At 47.2% G+C, this 19814-nt stretch overlaps 1 protein-coding gene across 3 annotated transcripts in view; it reads left to right on the forward strand.

Annotated features, from left to right (window-relative positions):
- Nucleotides 1-8010: 8010 nt before the first annotated feature.
- The window catches only part of LOC138567628 (uncharacterized), a 534099-nt gene continuing 522295 nt past the window's right edge, over nucleotides 8011-19814 (forward strand). For all 3 annotated transcript variants that reach the window (XM_069646054.1, XM_069646055.1, XM_069646056.1), the window contains exon 1: nucleotides 8011-8143. In XM_069646054.1, coding sequence (XP_069502155.1) covers nucleotides 8141-8143 — 3 coding nt within the window. In that variant the 5' untranslated portion in view covers nucleotides 8011-8140. The remainder of the gene's footprint in view (nucleotides 8144-19814) is intronic.

Consider the following 19814-nt stretch of genomic DNA (forward strand, 5'->3'; position numbering starts at 1 on the left):
ACTAGCCCACTGACACTGAAGCAGCTATTTCACATTAGAGAAACGGCCCTCTGACCTGGAGAGGCAGAAAGGTACCCTAGTCCAAAGGGAACTAGTGCACCCACACTGAAGCAGCAATTTCCCATTATAAAAATGGCCCTCCGACCTGGAGAGGCAGAAAGGTCCCCTCCACTAATGGGAACTAGCCCACTCACACTGAAGCAACTGTTTCCCATTAGAGAAACGGCCCTCCGAGCTGGAGAGGCAGAAGGGTCCCCTCGTCTAATGGGAACTAGCCCACTCACACTGAAGCACCTATTTCCCATTAGAGAAACGGCCCTTTGACCTGTAGAGGCAGAAAGGTCCTTTCATCTAATGGGAACTAGCCCGCTCACATTGAAGCAGCCATTTCCCATTAGAGAAAGGCCCTCCGACCTGGAGAGGTAGAAAGGTCCTTTTGTCTAATGGGAACTAGCCCACTCACACTGAATCAGCTATTTCCCATTAGAGAAACGTCCCTCTGACCTGGAGAGGCAGAAAGGTCCTCTGGTCTAATGGGAACTAGCCCAATCACACTGAATCAGCTATTTCCCATTAGAGAAACACCCCTCTGACCCAGAGAGGAAGAAAGGTCCTCTCATCTCATGGGAACTAGCCCACTGACATTGAAGCAGCTATTTCCCATTAGAGAAACGGCCCTCTGACCCGGAGAAGCAGAAAGGTCCTCTTGTCTAATGGGAGCTAGCCCACTCACACTAAAGATGCTATTTCCATTAGAGAAACCGCCCTCTGACCTGGAGAGGCAGAAAGGTCTCTGTGTCTAATGGGAACTAGCCCACTCACACTGAAGCAGCTATTTCCCATTAGAGACATGGCCCTCCGACCCAGAGAGGCAGAAAGGTCCTCTCGTCTAATGGGAACTAGCCCACTCAAACTGAAGCAGCTATTTCCCATTAGAGAACCGGCCCTCTGACCTGTAGAGGCAGAAAGGTTTTTTCGTTTAGTGGGAACTAGACCTCTCACACTGAAGCAGCTATTTCCCATTAGAGAAAGGGACCTCCGACCGGGAGAGGCAGAAAGGCCCCCTTGTCTAATGGGAACTAGCCCACTCACACTGAAGCAGCTATTTCCTATTAGAGAAACGGCCCTGCGACCTGGAGAGGCAGAAACATCCTTTTGTCTAATGGGAACTAGCCTACTCACACTGAAGTAGCTATTTCCCATTAGAGAAACGGCCCTTCCCACCTGGAGAGGCAGAAAGGTACCCTAGTCTAATGGAACTAGCGCACCCACACTGAAGCAGCTGTTTCCCATTAGAGAACCAGCCCTTTGACCTGGAGAGGCAGAAAGGTCCCTTCGTCTAATGGGAACTAGCCCACTCACACTGAAGCAACTGTTTCCCATTAGAGAAATGGCCCTCTGACCTGGAGAGGCAGAAAGGTCCCTCATCTAATGGGAACTAGCCCACTCACACTGAAGCAGCTATTTCCCATTAGAGAAACGGCCCTCCGACCTGGAGAGGCAGAAAGGTCCTCTCGTCTAATGGGAACTAGCCCACTCACACTGAAGCAGCTATTTCCCATTTAACACCCCTCTGACCCAGAGAGGAAGAAAGGTCCTCTCATCTAATGGGAACTAGCCCACTGACATTGAAGCAGCTATTTCCCATTAGAGAAACGGCCCTCCGACCTGGAGAAGCAGAAAGGTCCTCTTGTCTAATGGGAACTAGCCCACTCACACTGAAGATGCTATTTCCCATTAGAGAAACGGCCCTCCGACCTGGAGCGGCAGAAAGGTACTCAAGTCTAAGGGGAAGTAGCCCACTCACACTGAAGCAGCTATTTCCCATTAGAGAAACGGCCCTCTGACGTGGAGAGGCAGAAAGGTCTCTGTGACTAATGGGAACTAGCCCACTCACACTGAAGCAGCTATTTCCCATTAGAGAAACGGCCCTCCGACCTGGAGAGAAAGAGCGGTCCTCTCGTCTAATGGGAACTAGCCCACTCACACTGAAGCAGTTTTTTCCCATTAGAGAAATGGTTCTCCGACCCAGAGAGGCAGAAAGGTCCTCTCTTGTAATGGGAACTAGCCCACTCACACTGAAGCAGCTATTTCCCATTAGAGAAACGGCCCTCCGACCTGGAGAGGTACAAAGGTCCTCTCGTCTAATGGGAACTAGCCCACTCACACTGAAGCATCTATTTCCCATTAGAGAAACGGCCCTCTGACCTGGAGAGGCAGACAGGGGGCAGAAAGGTCCTCTTGTCTGATGGGAACTAGCCCACTCACGTCTAATGGGAACGAGCCTTCTCGGTGTGAATAGTCTAAACCCCATTATTATGCAGGACCAGACCACTATGGGAGCAAAAAGGGGCATTTCTCTTATGGGAACTTGCCTTCTCAGTGTGAGTAGGCTAGTTCCCATTATTATGCAGGACTTGGCCACTAGGGGAGCAAAAAGGGCAATTTCTGTAATGGGAACTAACCTTCTTAGTGTGAGTATGCTAATTCCATTATTATGCAGGACTTGGCCACTAGGGGAGCAAAAAGGGTAAATTCTCTAATGGGAACTAGCCTTCTCAGTGTGAGTAGGCTAGTTCCCATTATTATGCAGGACTTGGCCACTAGCGGCAAAAAGGGCCAATTCTCTAATGGGAACTAGCCCACTCACACTGAAGCAGCTATTTCCCATCTGAGAAATGGCCCTAGCAACCAATGGTCCATTTCTCGGATGGGAACTAGTATGGTAGTGACTAGTTCCCATCCGAGAAACGGACCATAGCAACGGCCCGCCTACTCTTCTTCACGTGACTTCCTATGTCATCATTGTTGATTTTTCTGGAGCAATGAAGCGATTCTGGAGCAATTTCAGTGAGCGGGATTCGGGAAGCTGGAAGGCTTTGGCTGACGGTGCAAGCAGTGTTGCCAGGTGTGCTTATTATAAGCGACTTTGGGCTTCTTTTTGCCAAAAGTCACTTACAATATTTGGAGGTCGCTTGTCGCAGTTTTTGTCCGCTTGTTTGAGCAGGGTTTATAGTGACATTTTTGAATAAATTTTTTTTTAATGCCATTATGTCGAAAACATTTCGGCGAAAAAAAATATTTTGAATGTCTTTTTTTAATTTATTTTTTAAATGGGAGGTTCCCCCCAAACCTCCTGTTTTTTTCAAACACTTTCTTTAACTTTCAAAACCCCCCAAAAAAACATATTAAATAAAAAAATAATACATTCGAAAACATTTTTTTCGACGAAATGTTTTCGACATAATTGCATTTCGAAGAAATGCATTTGAAAAAATGACCGGATACCTTTGAGCAGATGTGCGCGTGTAAGTGGGCTTGTTTGCATTGCAGCCAAACCCATTACACGTTGCAGCTCCACATGGCGTCCTGCACTGGGCTGCTATGTCAGCAAGCTATTCTGTTTTTGCAATCAATGGTTCTCTGCGGGGGTTCTCTAATTCATCTTTGGTAGGTTGCGCGATTTGCATAGCTTTTGCCACAGTGACTTGCATGCTCTTCATCAGGAAGTGTGCAAAGGGTTCTGCTTGCTTACAGTCACATTCGGATTACTTGCAACAAACACCTGTTTCCAGTCACAAAGATTCAAGGGGAGAAAAACACACTGTGTGCTGCAGAACGCTCCTGCTCTAACCCGTGGGTCCTTTTTAGAGTGAGGGAAGGGTGGGGGAAAATGGGAACTAGCCCACTCACACTGAAGCAGCTATTTCCCATTAGAGAAACGACCCTCTGACCTGAAGAGGCAGAAAGGTCCTCTCGTCTAATGGGAACTAGCCCACTCACACTGAAACAGCTATTTCCCATTAGAGAAACGGCCCTTCGACCTGGAGAGGCAGAAAGGTCCTCTTGTCTAATGGGAACTAGCCCACTCAGTGTGAATAATCTAAACCCCATTATTATGCAGGACCAGACCACTAGGGGAGCAAAAAAGGGAGTAGGCTAGTTCCCATTATTATGTAGGACCTGCCCACTAGGGGAGCAAAAAGGGCAATTTCTCTAATGCGAACTAGCCTTCTCAGTGTGAGTAAGCTAGTTCCCATCATTGTGCAGAAGGTGGCCACTAGGGGTAAAAAGGGCAATTTGTCTAATGGGAACTAGCCTTCTCAGTGAGTAGGCTAGTTCCCATTATTATGCAGGACTTGGCCACCAGGGGAGCAAAAGGGGGAATTTCTCTAATGGGACTAGCCTTCTCAGTTTGAGTAGGCTAGTTCCCATTATTATGCAGGACGTGGCCACAAAAAAACAAAAATGGAATTTTAGAAAAAATAATGCGGGTTAATGCAGGCCCCATCCATATCCAAGTGTGGAATTTCTGGGTCCAGCTATAAGAGCCTGTATATTATTTTTAAGGGTTGGCGCTAAATGGTCCAAGTTTTCACCAGTGTGTATGTTTTTTTTACTGTAATAATAATGAAAGAGCCACGCGGCTGGGCCTTTGTGATTCATTGACTGTGCCAGTGCTGGAATTACATTTGTTTTTGAACATAACTGGTTCATGTTAGAGAATTCCCAATTCCTAGCCCTGTAATAAGAACTATTGTTACTATCCAATGTAATGGTACTCAATGTATCGACCTCGGGAAGGGGATGGTACACCACCCAGCCTACCTCCTACATAGCTTACAACTGCTACGAATGGCGCAGCTGCAATGCGTGGCTTTCAAGGGAGCATGGGTAGTAGCACTTTTGGGACTACTTAAGTCTCCCTTGTCGTGACAAAAGTGTACATCCCTGATACATTTTCCCAGGGCCGATTTCTCACTGAGTCTGCATTCCCATGGAGTCTGCATGCTCCATGATCTGCATTTTAAGCTGCATTATTATTATAGGGGAGCCAGTCTCACTGAACCTGCATTATCATGGGGACTATCTTCTCATAGACCATGTACTGGGTACAAGATCTATATTGTCAGGGGCATGAATTGTCGTTTGGTCTGCATTCCCCACGGAACTGCATTGTCTTGGTCCTGCATTGTCACAATCTGCAATCTGCATTCATTTGGTCTGGAGAAGCGGCCATCTCTCTACTTACCCTCCACACTGAATCTGTTGGTTGTCTCCACGACCATCAGTCTGGCTTTAGATCATCCAGAGGCACAGAAACTGCTCTTCTGAATACCCGTGAAGACCTGCTCTCAAATCTTGATCCTAGTTCTCCCTCTGTCCTCATTCTTCTTGACCTCTCTTCTGCTTTTGATATGGTCAACCACAACATCCTAATCACCTGTCTCTGTGATACTCTTGGAATCACAGATCAGGCCCTGGCATGGCTCGCCTCCTTTCTCTCTGACTGGCCCTCCCAGGTGGAACTTGGATCCTTTCTCTCCTCTATCACTCTCTCTACTTGTGTTGTCCCCCAGGGATCCAACATATCTGCCTGGTTCTTCAATATATACATGGCCCCCTTGGCTCACAGGATCTCTACCTTTACCTCTAACTTTCAATGTTATGCGAATGACACACAGCTCTCTTTCAGGCTTCCCTCAGCCTCCTCCTCCTAGCTGATCCCCGACTGTCCATCCACAATTCAGTCTTAGATGCCAGTAAGACAGAGTCCATCCTCATTGGGACCCCTGCTCCCACTTTCCCACTGGCCAGCCTCCCTTGGCCCTGCGCCCTCACCCACAAAAGAGGCAAAAAATCTAGAGGTCATCTTCGACTCCACTCTCTCCTTCTCTTCTCACATCTCAGACATCTCCAAAAAGTCCCACTACCAACTGCACCTCCTCAGAGTTAGTCTACCTTTTTTCACTTTCCCGCAGAGGCTCATCACCTCGAGAGCCCTGGTTCTATCTAGGCTTGACTACTGCAACAGCCTCTTTCTCAACCTTCCTACTTCTACTCTCCGTCCTCTACAACTCATCCAGAACAGAACCGCAAGACTTATCCTTCACTTCAAGCCCAGGCACCGCATCTCTCCAGCACTGAAATCCCTCCACTGGCTGCCTATGGCTGCAAGGATCAAGTTCAAGACCCTCTGCATAAGGCCTTCTAGAGCCCTCCGCTCGGCCTCCTCCAACTCTCTGCGGGTGAGCCACTTTCACAAACAGAGATTTGGGCGTAGATCCTTATCCTCTGCAGGTGCCTCCCTCTGGAACACCCTCCCTGCCTCTCTCTGTCTTGAGCCAGAGCACCTTAAATTCCGGAAACTCCTCAAGACCTTCCTCTTCTCTTCCTCCTTCTCTCTCCCTCTCTCCTGCTAACCACCATTCTTTTTCTCTTCACCCTCCTTCCTCCCTCTCCTCCCTAACTCTGTTCAGTGTTTTTTGCTGACTGGTTGCCTGGTTCACCTCCAGAGCCTTACAGGTCCCAGGCTCCCCTGCTAGTTTTTTGCACTTGCCTCTGGGCCACTGCTCTATGTTCAGCATTATTGTACTTCAGCTTACGTTTCATGTGCGGGGCAACCTCTCTGCACTTAACCCGGGGCTCTGCTGGACTGGACGCGTTTGTCCCACCCCCCATACCTCCTTCCTCGCACCTCCGTCTGTATGCATGAATTACCTAAATGTACTTGGACCTGTAGGTTTGTCTGTCCTGCCCCTCCCCCCCTTTTTTGTGTGCCCCCAACCTAGCTTGGTCGCAACTGCAACACTTCATGCACTTTCACTAGGAGAAATGCAGACAGGCCTAGTCTTTTCTCTTTAGATCATTCAGAAACGTTAAGGCCTAAGAATGATTACTGTATTCCCTTGTTCTCTTCCCGCCTTGAAGCGCTTTGAAGCACTCCACCTGTGTATAAGCGCTGTATAAATAAACAATTACAATTTACAATTCCCCACGGAATTGCATTCTCTTGGTCCTGCATTCTCACAATACTGAATTGTCACTTGGTCTGCATTCCCCACGGAACTGCATTCTCTTGGTCCCGCATTCTCACAATACTGAATTGTCACTTGGTCTGCATTCAAACAAACCAAAATGGGCGGCAACAGCTTCCAGGTGAAAGCAGCCCAACACTGGAATTCCCTACCGCCTTCATTAAGGACACCTCAAACCTACACCCACTTTAGACGTAACTACATCCAGTGGATAAAGAACAATGGCCGTTAATTGACTGATAACTTACCTTACCTCTGTAAACTATGTAAATATGTATACCTGTAAACTGTATATCACTGCTACTATGGCAACTGTTTTAACCAATGTACTCACTGTAAATTACTGTACAGCATTGCAACCAAGCTGAGACTAACCTTGTTGCTCCTGCGCCCTCTTACCCTCGGGTCTGGCGTGCAATATAAATGAATAAACATAAACTAGGGGCAAAAAGGGCAATTTCTCTAATGCGAACTAGCCTTCTCAGTGTGAGTAGGCTAGTTCTCATTATTATGTAGGAGGTGGCCACTACGGGCAAAAAGGGCCATTTCTCTAATGGGAACTAGCCTTCTCAGTGTGAGTAGGTTGGTTCCCATTATTATGCAGGACTTGGCCACTAGGGGCAAAAATAGCCAATTCTCTAATGGGAACTAGCCTTCTCAGTGTGAGTAGGCTAGTTCCCATTATTATGTAGGAGGTGGCCACTAGGGGCAAAACGGGTCATTTCTCTAATGGCAACTAGCCTTCTCAGTGTGAGTAGGTTCGTTCCCATTATTATACAGGACTTGTCCACCAGGGGCAAAAAGAGCCAATTCTCTAATGGGAACTAGCCCACTCACACTCTATCTCGCATCAACCAATGTTCCGTTTCTCGCAGGGGAACTAGTATCAAGCGTCAGAAAATCCTATCCAGTTAATTACTGAGACACAACGCATGCTCAGTAAGCAGGTATGTAAACAAGAATTTCCGGGGGTAGAGTTCTCCTGATGAAAAGGTACTGGAAGCGCCTGCTCTGTGAACTCCCTTCCCAGTCGCTTGTGCTGCCTTTGAGTTTGTCTAAGCGAGTAGTGTCTTTGCACTGCTTTTGCGCATGTCCTCGTGAGGGCTGTCTGCGCTGACTTTTGAGCATGTCTTCGTGAGCTGTGTCTTAGCGTCTAGGCATGCGCAGTAATACTTATATTGCACCTCCCAGTACCGTTAGGTATGCGATTTTTTGGGCGGGAGCTGTCGGGGTTTCATCTAATGGCCTCCACCGCCCCACTGCTGTTTATTTCCGACTTTTAGATAAAGCTACTGCAGCAGGATTCGGATCCTGATCCGGATATGGTGAATATACAAATGACAACTGTTCACAGCTCTGCATTTGATTGTTTTACAATGTGAAATTGGCTTTGCCCAGAAGTGTATTACTGCCCCATATGTCATGCTTCGTGTCCAGGAAAGCCGTTCCACATATGCACATAGGGAGAGGTGATTAGGTCACCAAATTGGATGCAGTGGAACCAAATATGTCCTTTCCACAAGCATATCTGTAATCCTGGATAGATAATCCTGTTTCACTGTATAGTATTGTTCTGTTTCCACAAACAGATTTGCCTTATTACTTTCTGGTGGCATTGTTTACCCAATTGCCTGCTCTTGCTTTTCATGTAGGTCATTTTAGTGAAAGGGTCCCTAAACGGGAGAAATGCTTTTTTGATGCTTCTTTATAGTACACGTTCTTTGGATTATGGAAAGCAATCTGCAAGTCTGTGTTAAACATCGACTATAGGCAGACAACCCAATCATACCGTTTCTCTGGGTGAGTGTATGTACATCTTTAAAATGCAGCAGTAAGCTTCGATGATATTTGTTTTAGGCTCACATCAATTAGTGTTCTGGTACTTATAGGCTTCCATTCATGATGGAGAAAATAAAGCTACAATCATGCTCAATTTTTACAAGTTAGCCCTCCTGTTCCATTGTGCATTTTTGCATTTTTTTCAAATGCATGAAGGTTAACATTGATCCACAGGCCTTGCGGAAGCCTTAATCCTTGTCTGCCACTGAGCCAAAGACATGCTGACATCACTAGAACGTGTTACCTGAAAGTTTGCCAGACTGTCGTCATGTGCAGAAGGATAGTGCACTTGCCCCATCTTACTCCACTTACAATGTTTATCTCTGTCTACATTCTCTTCGAAATCTGCATCGAAACACAGTCAGTTGATTCCAAATGCTTTAGGGCGTACCCTTATTATCTGCATTCTAAAACTATGGCCCATTCAGCTGGACTGACATGCACTCATGGTCACGAAAACCCCTGCCTCATCCCTCCCACCATTTGGCTGTGGCGCCTATTCCATCTTTCCCATTCTCTCATGTTTTCCCTGCTCCCTTTCCTTCTGTAGACTAAACTCTAGATGCCTGTGGCACAATACACACATTTACTGACGTACCTAGGCACTCTGAGACTACCACTGTGGTGACTTGGAAGGGCTTATTTGGAAGAGGGGGCTCGGCCTCTCGGCAAGCCTTTCGGTATCCTGGTTTAGATTTGAACTGGGGTTGAGATACCTCAAGGTTCAAGCAGACTCGAAGTTAATCGCCCTCTTCCGGTTGATCAAGACAGCGCAGGAGGATGCGCTTTATGCGGATATCAGAACCCATATGGAAAATAATAGATAAAAAATGCTGACAAATTTAAGGGCTTTGGTTGAGGAGATATTAACTAAAGCAGATACAGACTTTAAAACCCTAATCCAGAACCCATTAAAGAAAAAGAATTATTAGAAACAATGGTTTGGATCCTCACAATTGATGATATGCACTCAAAGACAGGTGCAAATTCCTTTCTGAAAGCAGACACAAAATTGGGCAAAGCTACAAAATATTTAGTGAGATTACCGGACTGCAATATAAGAAAAGAATTCCTCAGATTGAGACTGAATATAGCACAAACCGGGGAAGTGCCTTCAAGAAGAGGAATGAGGGATGCCACCAAATGTTGCTGTTCAAGATGTTGAAACCCAGAGAACCAAACTTTGAAACATCTCCTAATGGACTGTGAAGGAACCTGGGATTCAAGATCTTGTTTATGCAACAGATTTGGTGTGAATTCGGGTAGACTAGTTCCATGTACGTTCGGGGACTGGCTAATAGCTGGCCACAACCAGCCTCTTACAATTGCAGTGGTTCCGGTGTTGGAAGGTTTCAATCTGGTGTTTGAGAGGGATTGTACCATCAGCAAAGAATAGATGCCAAATCGGAGGTTCATCCTCTTAGACAGAATAATGACGATAGAGAATGTACCATCATTTGCTCCAATCCGTCCATACTGAATTTTCTTAATTGCATACCTCTGCTCCTATCTTTGTTTTTCATGTGGGGAAAAAAAGTATATGATGGTTGATGGGATTGATAAGTGTAATGAATTGGGTACGGCTTTGTTGATGGTTATGTTAGTTTATCTGTTTTTCAATTCTTTTTATTCTGTATGAAGATTGAGCTGGGAGATAGCCAGCTTTTCCAGGAATTTGCTCAGGAAAGGAGTGATGGAGATTGGGCGATAGTTAGCCGGGCAGGAAGGGTCGGCAGAGGGTTTCTTAAGAGGGTGCACAAGGGAGTGCTTCAGGGAGGAAGGGAAGACTCCGGTGGCAAAGGATTGGTTGCAGAAGGCAGCCAGAGCAGGAGCCAGGGAGTCAATGTGGTCCTTGAAGGTTTTGGAGGAGCAGAGATGAACCTGTTTTGACGAGACTTTCATAGATCAGACTTGTCTAGAAACCTCGTCAGGGGAGTGTTAGGCAGAATCATATGCAGTACCCTTTGGGAACACCACACACAATGAAGACTTCAAGTGCAAGTACAAATTCACCTTTGGTACAAGCCTGTTCTACATAGTAAAGTGGCAGCGATGGCTGAGCAGCCAGACTTATCTCAAGAGTAAAGTGAGCAGTATCAGAAGTTACACAAAGGAAAGCAACTGCTATGGTTCAAACAAACACTGACTCAAGGTTTCTGAGTAAAAGAATATACATGTATTTACACCATCAGGTATAAAGCAGCAGAAAATCACAATCTTAATACACTACACACCAACCAATGAATTTTGGACAAGTTAAGCTCAAAATGAAGTGTGAGCAAAATGGCACTCCAGCAATTTAAAAAGGGAGGGAAAGACAAGGCAATTCAAAATCAAGCAGCACCAACAGTAAGTAGGCAGGGCAATCTAGAAAAGGATTACTACAACTAGGATTCAAATCAATAGGCCTGGGCCAATGTTAATGGTTTAGAATCTTTGCAGAGGATTACACAGTTCAGAGTAGTTTGCGGTTAAGTCTTTGCCAAGAGTTTGAAGTTGGTCGGAAGAAAAGTTATTTAAAAGAGTAGAGGAGGACAAGCCCTCGGATTAGCGAAAGATTTAAAACACTTTCACCGCGGTCGGACGGAACGAACGACCAGATTTGAATAGTACCTTAGTAGGAGAAGAATGCTGTATCTGAGGCAGAAGTTCCTGGCAGGTCCTGCAGGCTCACGGTTCCTGAAGCGACTGTCGGACTGACAAGAAGGAGGAAGACTGGAGGGTCCTGCACTGCCCAGCGAAGAAACCAGCAGCAGAGCAAAGCAAAGCAATAAAAGGGGCGCTCCTTAAAATCCAAACAGGGTCCGATCCTCCTGGCTATCCGGTTCACTGCAGCGGTGCACAGCAAATTCGACCAGGGGAGGGAGGCCTTGCTTGGTGTTTGGCGAACTGGTTGGTCCCACCAGCTCAAGGGAAGAAGATTCCTTGCAGATCTTCTCTGTTGTCGAAGTTTAGGAGATTCGGACCCGCAGCATGGCTTCACCGGGAGGTTCAGTAGTTGCAGTAGTCCTCTTCCTTCAGCTTCTCTTCGGTTCTCTCGATCCAGTGGCGTCTCTGCCTTTCAAGTCCCAGAGACCTGATTTTTATGCCGTTTTCCCCCATTCACACAGCCTGGCTGTCAATCACACAGCAGGGTGGCTGTCCTGGCAGGACAGTCACCTAGTCAATCAAAGAAGAGTGTGACTTGGGTCTCCAAGGAGAACCTGTGAGGGGCCTAAAACCCCTCCCTCACATCCTGTCCACCCAGACTCTCAGGCGCCTAAGGAGGGCTTCTGTGCAGATGCCCGCCAACGGAAGGCGAACAAAGGAACCAAACCTGTTTTGGCGCGCAGAGTTAAACACGAGAAAGACCTTTACAAAAAGAAATGGCGAATAAACCCAACCGGAACCAAATAAAATTAAAAGGGGTCCAGCGGATTAAAGTTTGAGGCTACTAGCATAGCCTAAAACAGTACCAAGGCTATTTTCATAGTACGCGGTAGGAAAAAAATGGTAGATACCACTGCCACCAGCCGAATCTTAAAGAAAGGGGAACGAAATAATGTTCCATGGGAAACAGACAAAAAGGGATAACTATTAACCCTTTCCAGTACTCTATGGAAGATAGTTTGTACTGGGTCTGTGAATTTAAAAAGACTAATAAAGTCAATGGCAACCTTACATGTTCTGGGAGACAGTAGTCAGTCCCAAAAAATGTAGTTTAAAGTGGGAAGCCTGAAAAAGACAACCCTGTGTCACTGCACTAAAGGTACTGTGTGACACACAGTAAAAAGATGATGCCTATGGAGTAGCTGCGACTCCCCAGTCTATGAACACAAAAAATGTAAAACACACAGCAAAGCACATGTAAGAGTGGGGAAAAAGGCTCACGCTCTTACCAGGTGAAAAAAATAAATCCTAGAAATCTAGCAAAGCTGCTGAGGGACTCAGCAGGTAAGGGAAATTAGCCATTCTGGAGAACAGGGAGAACAGGGGAAAGGCAAAGAAGGAGGGAGGAGAGGTGGCCAAAGAAGAACCAGAGGAAGAGCAGGGAGTAGAAGGAGCAAGGACAGAGGAGGAGAGAGAGTACAGGATGTCCTGAGTTTTGGAGATGAAATGAGAAGCCAGTGCTGTGCAGATGGCCTGAGAAGGGATAGGTGACGTAGAGACTGTGGCAGGATTGGCCAGTTCCTTGCAGATTTTAAAGAGTTCAGCCAAGTTGTTAGATGCGCAGAGACGCAGGCTTGGAGGTGAGCTCTCTTCTTGGTGAGGACAGAGAGCCGGTATTACCTTTTGAAGCAGGCAGCAGGCCTGTTTGTCAGAGGATGTACCACAAGCGCGCCATTTCCTCTCAGCCACCCTGCACTTGCATTTGAGGGTGACAAGGTCTGAGTCGTACCAGGAGTTGCACTTGGCTTTGGGCTTCAGGCGGATCCTCATGACAGGGGCAAGAACATCGGGAGTATCAGATATAGCAGAGTGGAGCATGGAAAGGGCTGTGTCAGGGTGTGAGTCAGCCAAAGGTGGAGGGGGTGTGAAAAAGTGGTGGTGAAAGCCTCAACTGACACGCACTTCATGGGTTGGATGACCGAGAAGGTGGGTGGCAGTGCTGGAGTTGGCTTGGCCTGAGGGGTAGAGAGGGTGAGCTGGGATGAAAGGAGAAAGTGATTGCTCCAGGAGAGAGGAGTGGTGAGACGGATCGAAACGGGAAGGTCTGATGAGATCAGAACATGCAGAGTGAGTCAGGCCAGAGGGGAGAATAGAGAGTGAGAGAGAGTCGCAAAGGTCGCGAAAGAGTCCAGAGGAGGGACAGGAAGCATCCAGGTGGATGTTGAAGTCTCCAAGAAGGAGAAGTTGAGTTGTCGGGACCAGGAGGGAAGAGGAGAGATCTGCCTGCACAGAGTGGAAGGAGGAGATCTGACCAGTTGGCTGATAGATAGTAGCCACAGTAAGGGAATGGCCCAGAGAGAGAGAGAGAGAGAGAGACCCTGCAGACGAGGCATTCAAAGGCGGAGTAGGCCGGCGTAGGAATGACAGAGGCAAGAATCCACTCAGGGAAGATCAGGGCTACACCCCCTCTGGAGCGGTTGGATCTTGGCGCGGAGAGGAGCTTGTAGCCGTCTGGGAGGAGTGTCAAAGCTTGTGACAGAGCTGTCCGTGAACCATATCTCGGTAACACCGAGGACATTGAGGTCAAGTTCCTCCAGAAGGTGGCAGATGTCAGCAGAGTGTTTGACCGCTGAGCGAGAGTTAAGAGTGGCAATATGTTATGGTATTGTATGTTAAAGGTACTTATATAGCTCACCGTCACCAACGGAATTGGTCCCCAGGAGCTCTGGCAGATCTATAAACAAGAAGGAGGGCGGGTAGGGTTAGTCAGGTAGATCGGGAGTAGGAGAGTGGGAGAGGTGGTGTGCTGTTGGGTCTTCAGCTTGGTATACACTGGGTACTGGGCTTTGGTGCAAGTATCAGATCGGGCGGGTACTCGTGTGTTGTAGGTGCTGATTTATGTGTTGTTGATGCGGTGTGGTAAAGTGCGTGCAGATTGCTGGGAGAGAAATGGTTATGTGATGTATGTGGGTTGAGTATGCAGAGATTTGAAGGTTGGGTTAGTGGGGTCTGTATCCTGATTCTGCTACTTCTGGTTCCGTTTCCGTTTGAACTGTATCCCTGTGGGTGGGGATGTTGCTGATTCCTTATAGGCTGTCTCGCTGTGTGTGGTGTGTGATGGCGCGGCGGGGATCCAGCTGTATCCTGGTGAGTATTTTATGGAGTGATAGGTATGTCTGAACCTTTCCTTCAGGTGTGGAACTGAGGTTGATGCTACCTATTCTCTTATCTATTGGGACAGTGTTCTGTTGGAGCTTGGAATGGTTCAGGCTCAGTTTGCTATTGATGAGGCGTCCTAGTGCTTCCGTCTTGGTCAGTTTGTGTATTCAGTTGTTGGTTTCCTCCAATATGTAGGTGGTTGCCGTCCTTGAAATACTTCCGGGGAGGGGTACAAGTCAGAGTTACGCCCTGCAGAGGTGTAGAAGAAGCCCGAGGGGAGGGGGGGCAGAGACGGAAGGAGGAGAAGGCGAGGTAGCCAAGGAGGAGGCAGCAGGGGGAAGCAAGGAAGCGTGGAAGGGGGAGAGGGGACAGCAGGAGAAGAAAGGAAATTGATGAGGCATGGGAAGCGTCTATCGAAGAGAAGGTTGGCCTGAGGGCCTTGGACCAAGACGGTGCCATTCAGGTAAACATTAATGATGACCTTTAGAGGAGTGGAAGGAGGACAGGAGGGCATCCCAGCGGGTGCCACCATTAATGGGAGAGGAAGAGAAGGGAGAGAGCACAGAGACCATGTGTAGAGTCCAAAGGTCTGGTGAGGGAACGACAAAGAGGATGCCGGTGAAAGTTTGCCTGGAGGAGGCCCTGGTATAGGTGTCGGCGATGGGGAGGCCTGGGTTGGAGACCAGGATGTCTTTTTAAACTTCTTCCTACTAGATTTAGTGAGGGGAGCTGGATAGTCGATTAGGAAGCAGCTAGAGAAGATGGGAGAGACAGAGAGCATCATAGAGTAGGTAGGGAGAAGAGGAAGAGAGGGTGGAAAGGGAGAAACTCTCCGAGACATGGTTCAATGCCAGCTCAGTCACTGAATTTGACTCCCTCCTCCCGTTCGGCTTCAAGATACTTCCAAGCCTCGTCCTCACCGTGCTGGCGGTGGGGTTGCCTTAATTTACCCTGAGTGGGCTCCTTCTTCCATCTTACCCTCTCGACTCTACTCTTCCTTTGAAAGCCTCTTATGCAAGCTGGTCATCTCTGCCTCCTGCATTCTGACCATTGCTACCATTTACCGGCCTCCAGGCGTTACCACCCTGTTCCTCTAAGAATGGGCTGATTTATGTTCTTCCCTACTTTCAACCGTCTCCAATCTCCTCCTCTTGGGGGATTTCAACATCCAATTGGACTCTCCTGTCATAGTATCCACTCTCTTCATTGACCTCAGCACCTCTGTATCCGTCTCAATTCTGGTCTAGTCTCTCTCTTTTTCTCTCTGTCTCTCTCTTTTTCCCTTTCTCTCTTTTTCTCTCTTTTTCTCTCTCTCTTTCTCTCTTTCTCTCTTTCTCTCTCTTTCTCTCTCTTTCTCTCTCTTTCTCTCTCTTTCTCTCTCTTTCTCTCTCTTTCTCTCTCTTTCTCTCTCTTTCTCTCTCTTTCTCTCTCTTTCTCTCTCTTTCTCTCTCTTCTTCTTTCTCTCTTTCCTTTTTCTTTCTCTCTTTTTCTCTTTTTCTCTCCCCTGGCCACATACTTTGCCACCAAAACTCAGGACATCCTGAACCTTCTTGTTACTCACCCAACATTACTCACCCAACAAACCCATCTAACACCCCCTTGCCTCCCTTGGCCTCTCAACCTCCCCCTGCCTCCTTTTCCTCCTTCGCCCCTGTCACACAGGAAGAAGTTACCAGAGCTGTCCGCTCTATGAAGGTTTCTTCCAAACAGGTTCCCCCCTGATCTTCCAGAACCATCAAGGACAATATTGGCTCTCTTGCGCCTGCACTCGCGGATTTGTGCAAACACTCTTTCGCAACTGGATCTTTCCCCTCCTCCCTCAAGCACTCCCTTGTGCACCCCCCCTTAAAAAACCTTCAGCAGATCCTACCTGTCAAGCCAACTACCGCCTTTTCTCAATCACCCCCTTCCTGGGAAAACTGCCCCAACTCAACTCTCACACTGAACTTGTTTGTGGTCTGCACAACCATCAATCTGGATTCCGAGCGTCCAGAGGTAGGGACCGCATCTCACCTGCCCAAAAACGTCTTCAGTGGCTCCTGGTTGCTGCACGGATTACATTTAAATCCCTCTGCATCATCCATAAGGCTGTCTGGGGCCGGGGACCTCTCTCTTACAAAATACTCTCCTAGACCTCTACGTTCCTCTGGCACCAACTCCTTGAGTGTAAAGCGTTTCGCTAAACAGAGACCAGAAGGTTGATCGCTTTCCTCGGCTGGATTCCTCCTATGGAACAGCCTCCCCCTCCCTCTGCGTCTTGAGAAGGTCTTTCTTAAATTCCGGAAGCACCTATAGACCTTCCTCTTTTCCTCCTCATTCCCTTCTTCCCTCCTTTGCTAATCTCACAGTTGCTGTGATTGGTGTCTTGTGCCCTTATGCATCCTCTGGGCCCCTGACCACCCACACCCAGTCGCCTCAACTTCTGTCTACTTTCAGCACTTGCCTGGCAAATCCCCCCCGCCCTCTGCTGGTGACTCGCACTTTACACCCAACGCAGCTCCTTGTCGTGTAGCACTTAATATACCTTGCACTTCATCTGTGGCTCACCCACGAGCATGGACATCCCAACACCTTCACCACTGCCCTCTTCCTTAGTGCACTTGCACGTTCTGAATACTTACAAGGCATAGTAGGTTCGTCCTTTCCTTCCCCCACTGTATTTATATTTTTGTTTATCTAATGTACTTCAATCCTATGTTCTCTCCCTGTTGCCGTGTGGACGCTTTGAAACAGAATTTATTTGATGTATAAGCGCCAAACAAGTGAAAACTAAATAAATACAATGTTGCAGGGTATAAACTGTCAAAATTGCAAATCTCAGAATATTTCAAAATTGTCTGTCGCTAAAAGTGATTAAGTTCTCAGGATACGCTCTTCAAAAAACCACTCATGGTACTCAGCATCTCAGTTTAGGGGTTGCTTGGCAGCGGTGGGTAGTGTGATGGGTAGCAATTGGCTTAAGTTGAATGGAGAAAAGACTGAGGTGTTGGTGGTGGTCCCTCTTCTGGTCCCTGTTCTGGTTCCCCTTCCCTTTCTTCACTCTGGTTGTCTGCTTGTTGGTCTGTGGAGCTTGGCGCCTGCCCCTCACCTGTTCCTCAGGTGAAGAATCTCAGATTCATGTTCTCCGATTCTCTGCCTGCCTCAGCCCAGGTTAGTTCTATCTGCAAAACTAGCTATTACCAACTAAAGGTCCTGCAAAAGGTTGTGCCTTTCCGTCCTGTTCATCTTCACGCCCTGGTAGTCTCCTCCCTTATCTTGGGTCTCTTAGACTATTGTAATTCCCACTTTCTGGCTCAACCGCTTTACATTTTGCACTGACTACAGTTTTTGCAAAATCTTGCGGTCCGTGTTCCCACAGCGACTCCCTATGGCTCACATATTTCTCCTGTACTCCGGGAACACCGTTGGTTGCCGGTTCAAAAATGGATCACTTTCAAATCTCTTTGCATAGTTCACCGGGCGTACTATGGGCTGGGCGCAGAGTACTTGCAGGAGAAGTTTCAACCCTATATGTCAAGTCACTCCCTCTGCTCGTCCCTTCTTGTTCCCCAACACCGACTTACCCGGGCAGGTGGCCGCTCGTTTTCCATTGTAGCGGCCAAGTTAGGGAATCATCTCCACTTTTCTCTTCGAGCTACGGAAGAGCACTTCAGATTCCTGAAACGTGCACTTTATAAAAGCATATAACATAATATGGTTTAACTGGCAATAGGGTTTCTTCAGATATGATACTGAACATTCTTATGTTAAACCATCAAGGCAATACCATGTAAAAACAATGTCTCTCTTCTAATATCAGTCTATTTCTAAATTAAAAAAAAGAATGTCTATTTTTGACTACATGCACCAGACAAACTCTAACATGTATCTATACAATGCTATGCATACCTGCAAAGCTGTTTCCAATCTCTCTCCTGTATCCATGCTTCAGTCGTGGATAACATCTGCTTAAAGTTAACAGGTCTTCAAGGCCAGGTAAGAGTGCCTCTTATGGGCAGCCTGTCGACAAGCGTAGTCTCTATTTTCTATTTTACTCTTTCTCTCTTTCTCTTTCTCCTTGTCCATGTCCTTGTCTTTCTCTTTCTCTTTTTCATAGGAAACCCCCTCCCATATGTGGGTTAGATGCATGGTAGAGACCAAGAGGCTCAGTGCGGCCCACACCTGTTCATGAGACAGAGTTAGAGAGTGCAGGCTGAGCCTGTTATCTTGGTGCACATATTGACATCACAGCAGAGAAACCAGCTTGATTGCCCACATATCTATTTTAGTGGCTAATTAGATCTGGGGACCATGACAATACTGTAATTATATATTGTCTCGTGAACTTGCTGTGATTACTCCCAGCCCAGCCTTCTTGCACCTGCTATTGGTTAGCAGTGGTTAGTGATGGTTGAACAGTTGCTGAATTGTTAGCTGCCTAGTTACCAATAGTCTCTGAGAGGAGATGGTCAAAAGGAAGGTGGCCATGTAGTTAACCTCTATATCAGGGGTTTGGAACCTTTGGCTCTTTGGACTACAACTCCCATCATCCCTAACCAGCATAGTCAATAGCCAGATATCATGGGAATTGGAGTCTGAAACATCTGGAGCGACAAAGGTCGCAGACCCCTGCTCTATACCATTGGGTGGGAGAGAAAAAGAAAGGTCCGCTCAGAGACAAACTATAAATATGTAAAAACAAATGAGGGGTCTAGAGTGGCAAAGTAAGACCAGTCTCAAGTCGAAGAAGGTTGACAACAGGACTGGGTTTACGTTCTGACTCTGAGGGCTTAAGTGGGACCTGTATACTAGTTAAGAGTAATGTTGCCATTATTGATCCACCGTGCCTGGATCCAGCTTTGCCTCTTGATCCTTCTGACCCCTTAGCAACTGTACATATATATTAGACCAAACACCTCAGAGGAACATAAGACTAGTAAGGCTGTTATGACCACTGGGACTTGTATTTAGGAACCTCACAAATTGCAATCTTCACTCATCTGCTTAGCTTGCGAAAAAACCTTACCAGACTGCAGGGAAGAACTATTTGGCTATGGCTGACATTCATGCTCCTCATCAACCGGCACCAGACCTAGATGTAGTATAAGTCTCAAAATCCCTTGCAAGGCGCCATGCCTTGCTCCTTTAGCCTTGCCCCTCAGGATATGATACCCTCCCAAATTCAGGCCAAGATCAAGACATATACACATTGACTAGTATACCTGAATGACTAAGTAAACCTTTTCAGAGGTTTGGGGTAACAACCTGCAGGAAAGGCAGGGTGATAGATGGGGGTTTCAGTGCAGACGATGGGAATGCTATAATAGATATGCCCCCAGCAATGGATTCAAAGTCAAGATGGAGTGATGGGGGATATGGCGGAGGTGAAGGTAGTTGAATCAGTAGCAGCTGGCCATATTAAGTGTGAAG

Source organism: Ambystoma mexicanum, chromosome 2p, assembly GCF_040938575.1.
Source record: "Ambystoma mexicanum isolate Mex_15411 chromosome 2p, UKY_AmexF1_1, whole genome shotgun sequence".
Classification (NCBI taxonomy): domain Eukaryota; kingdom Metazoa; phylum Chordata; class Amphibia; order Caudata; family Ambystomatidae; genus Ambystoma; species Ambystoma mexicanum.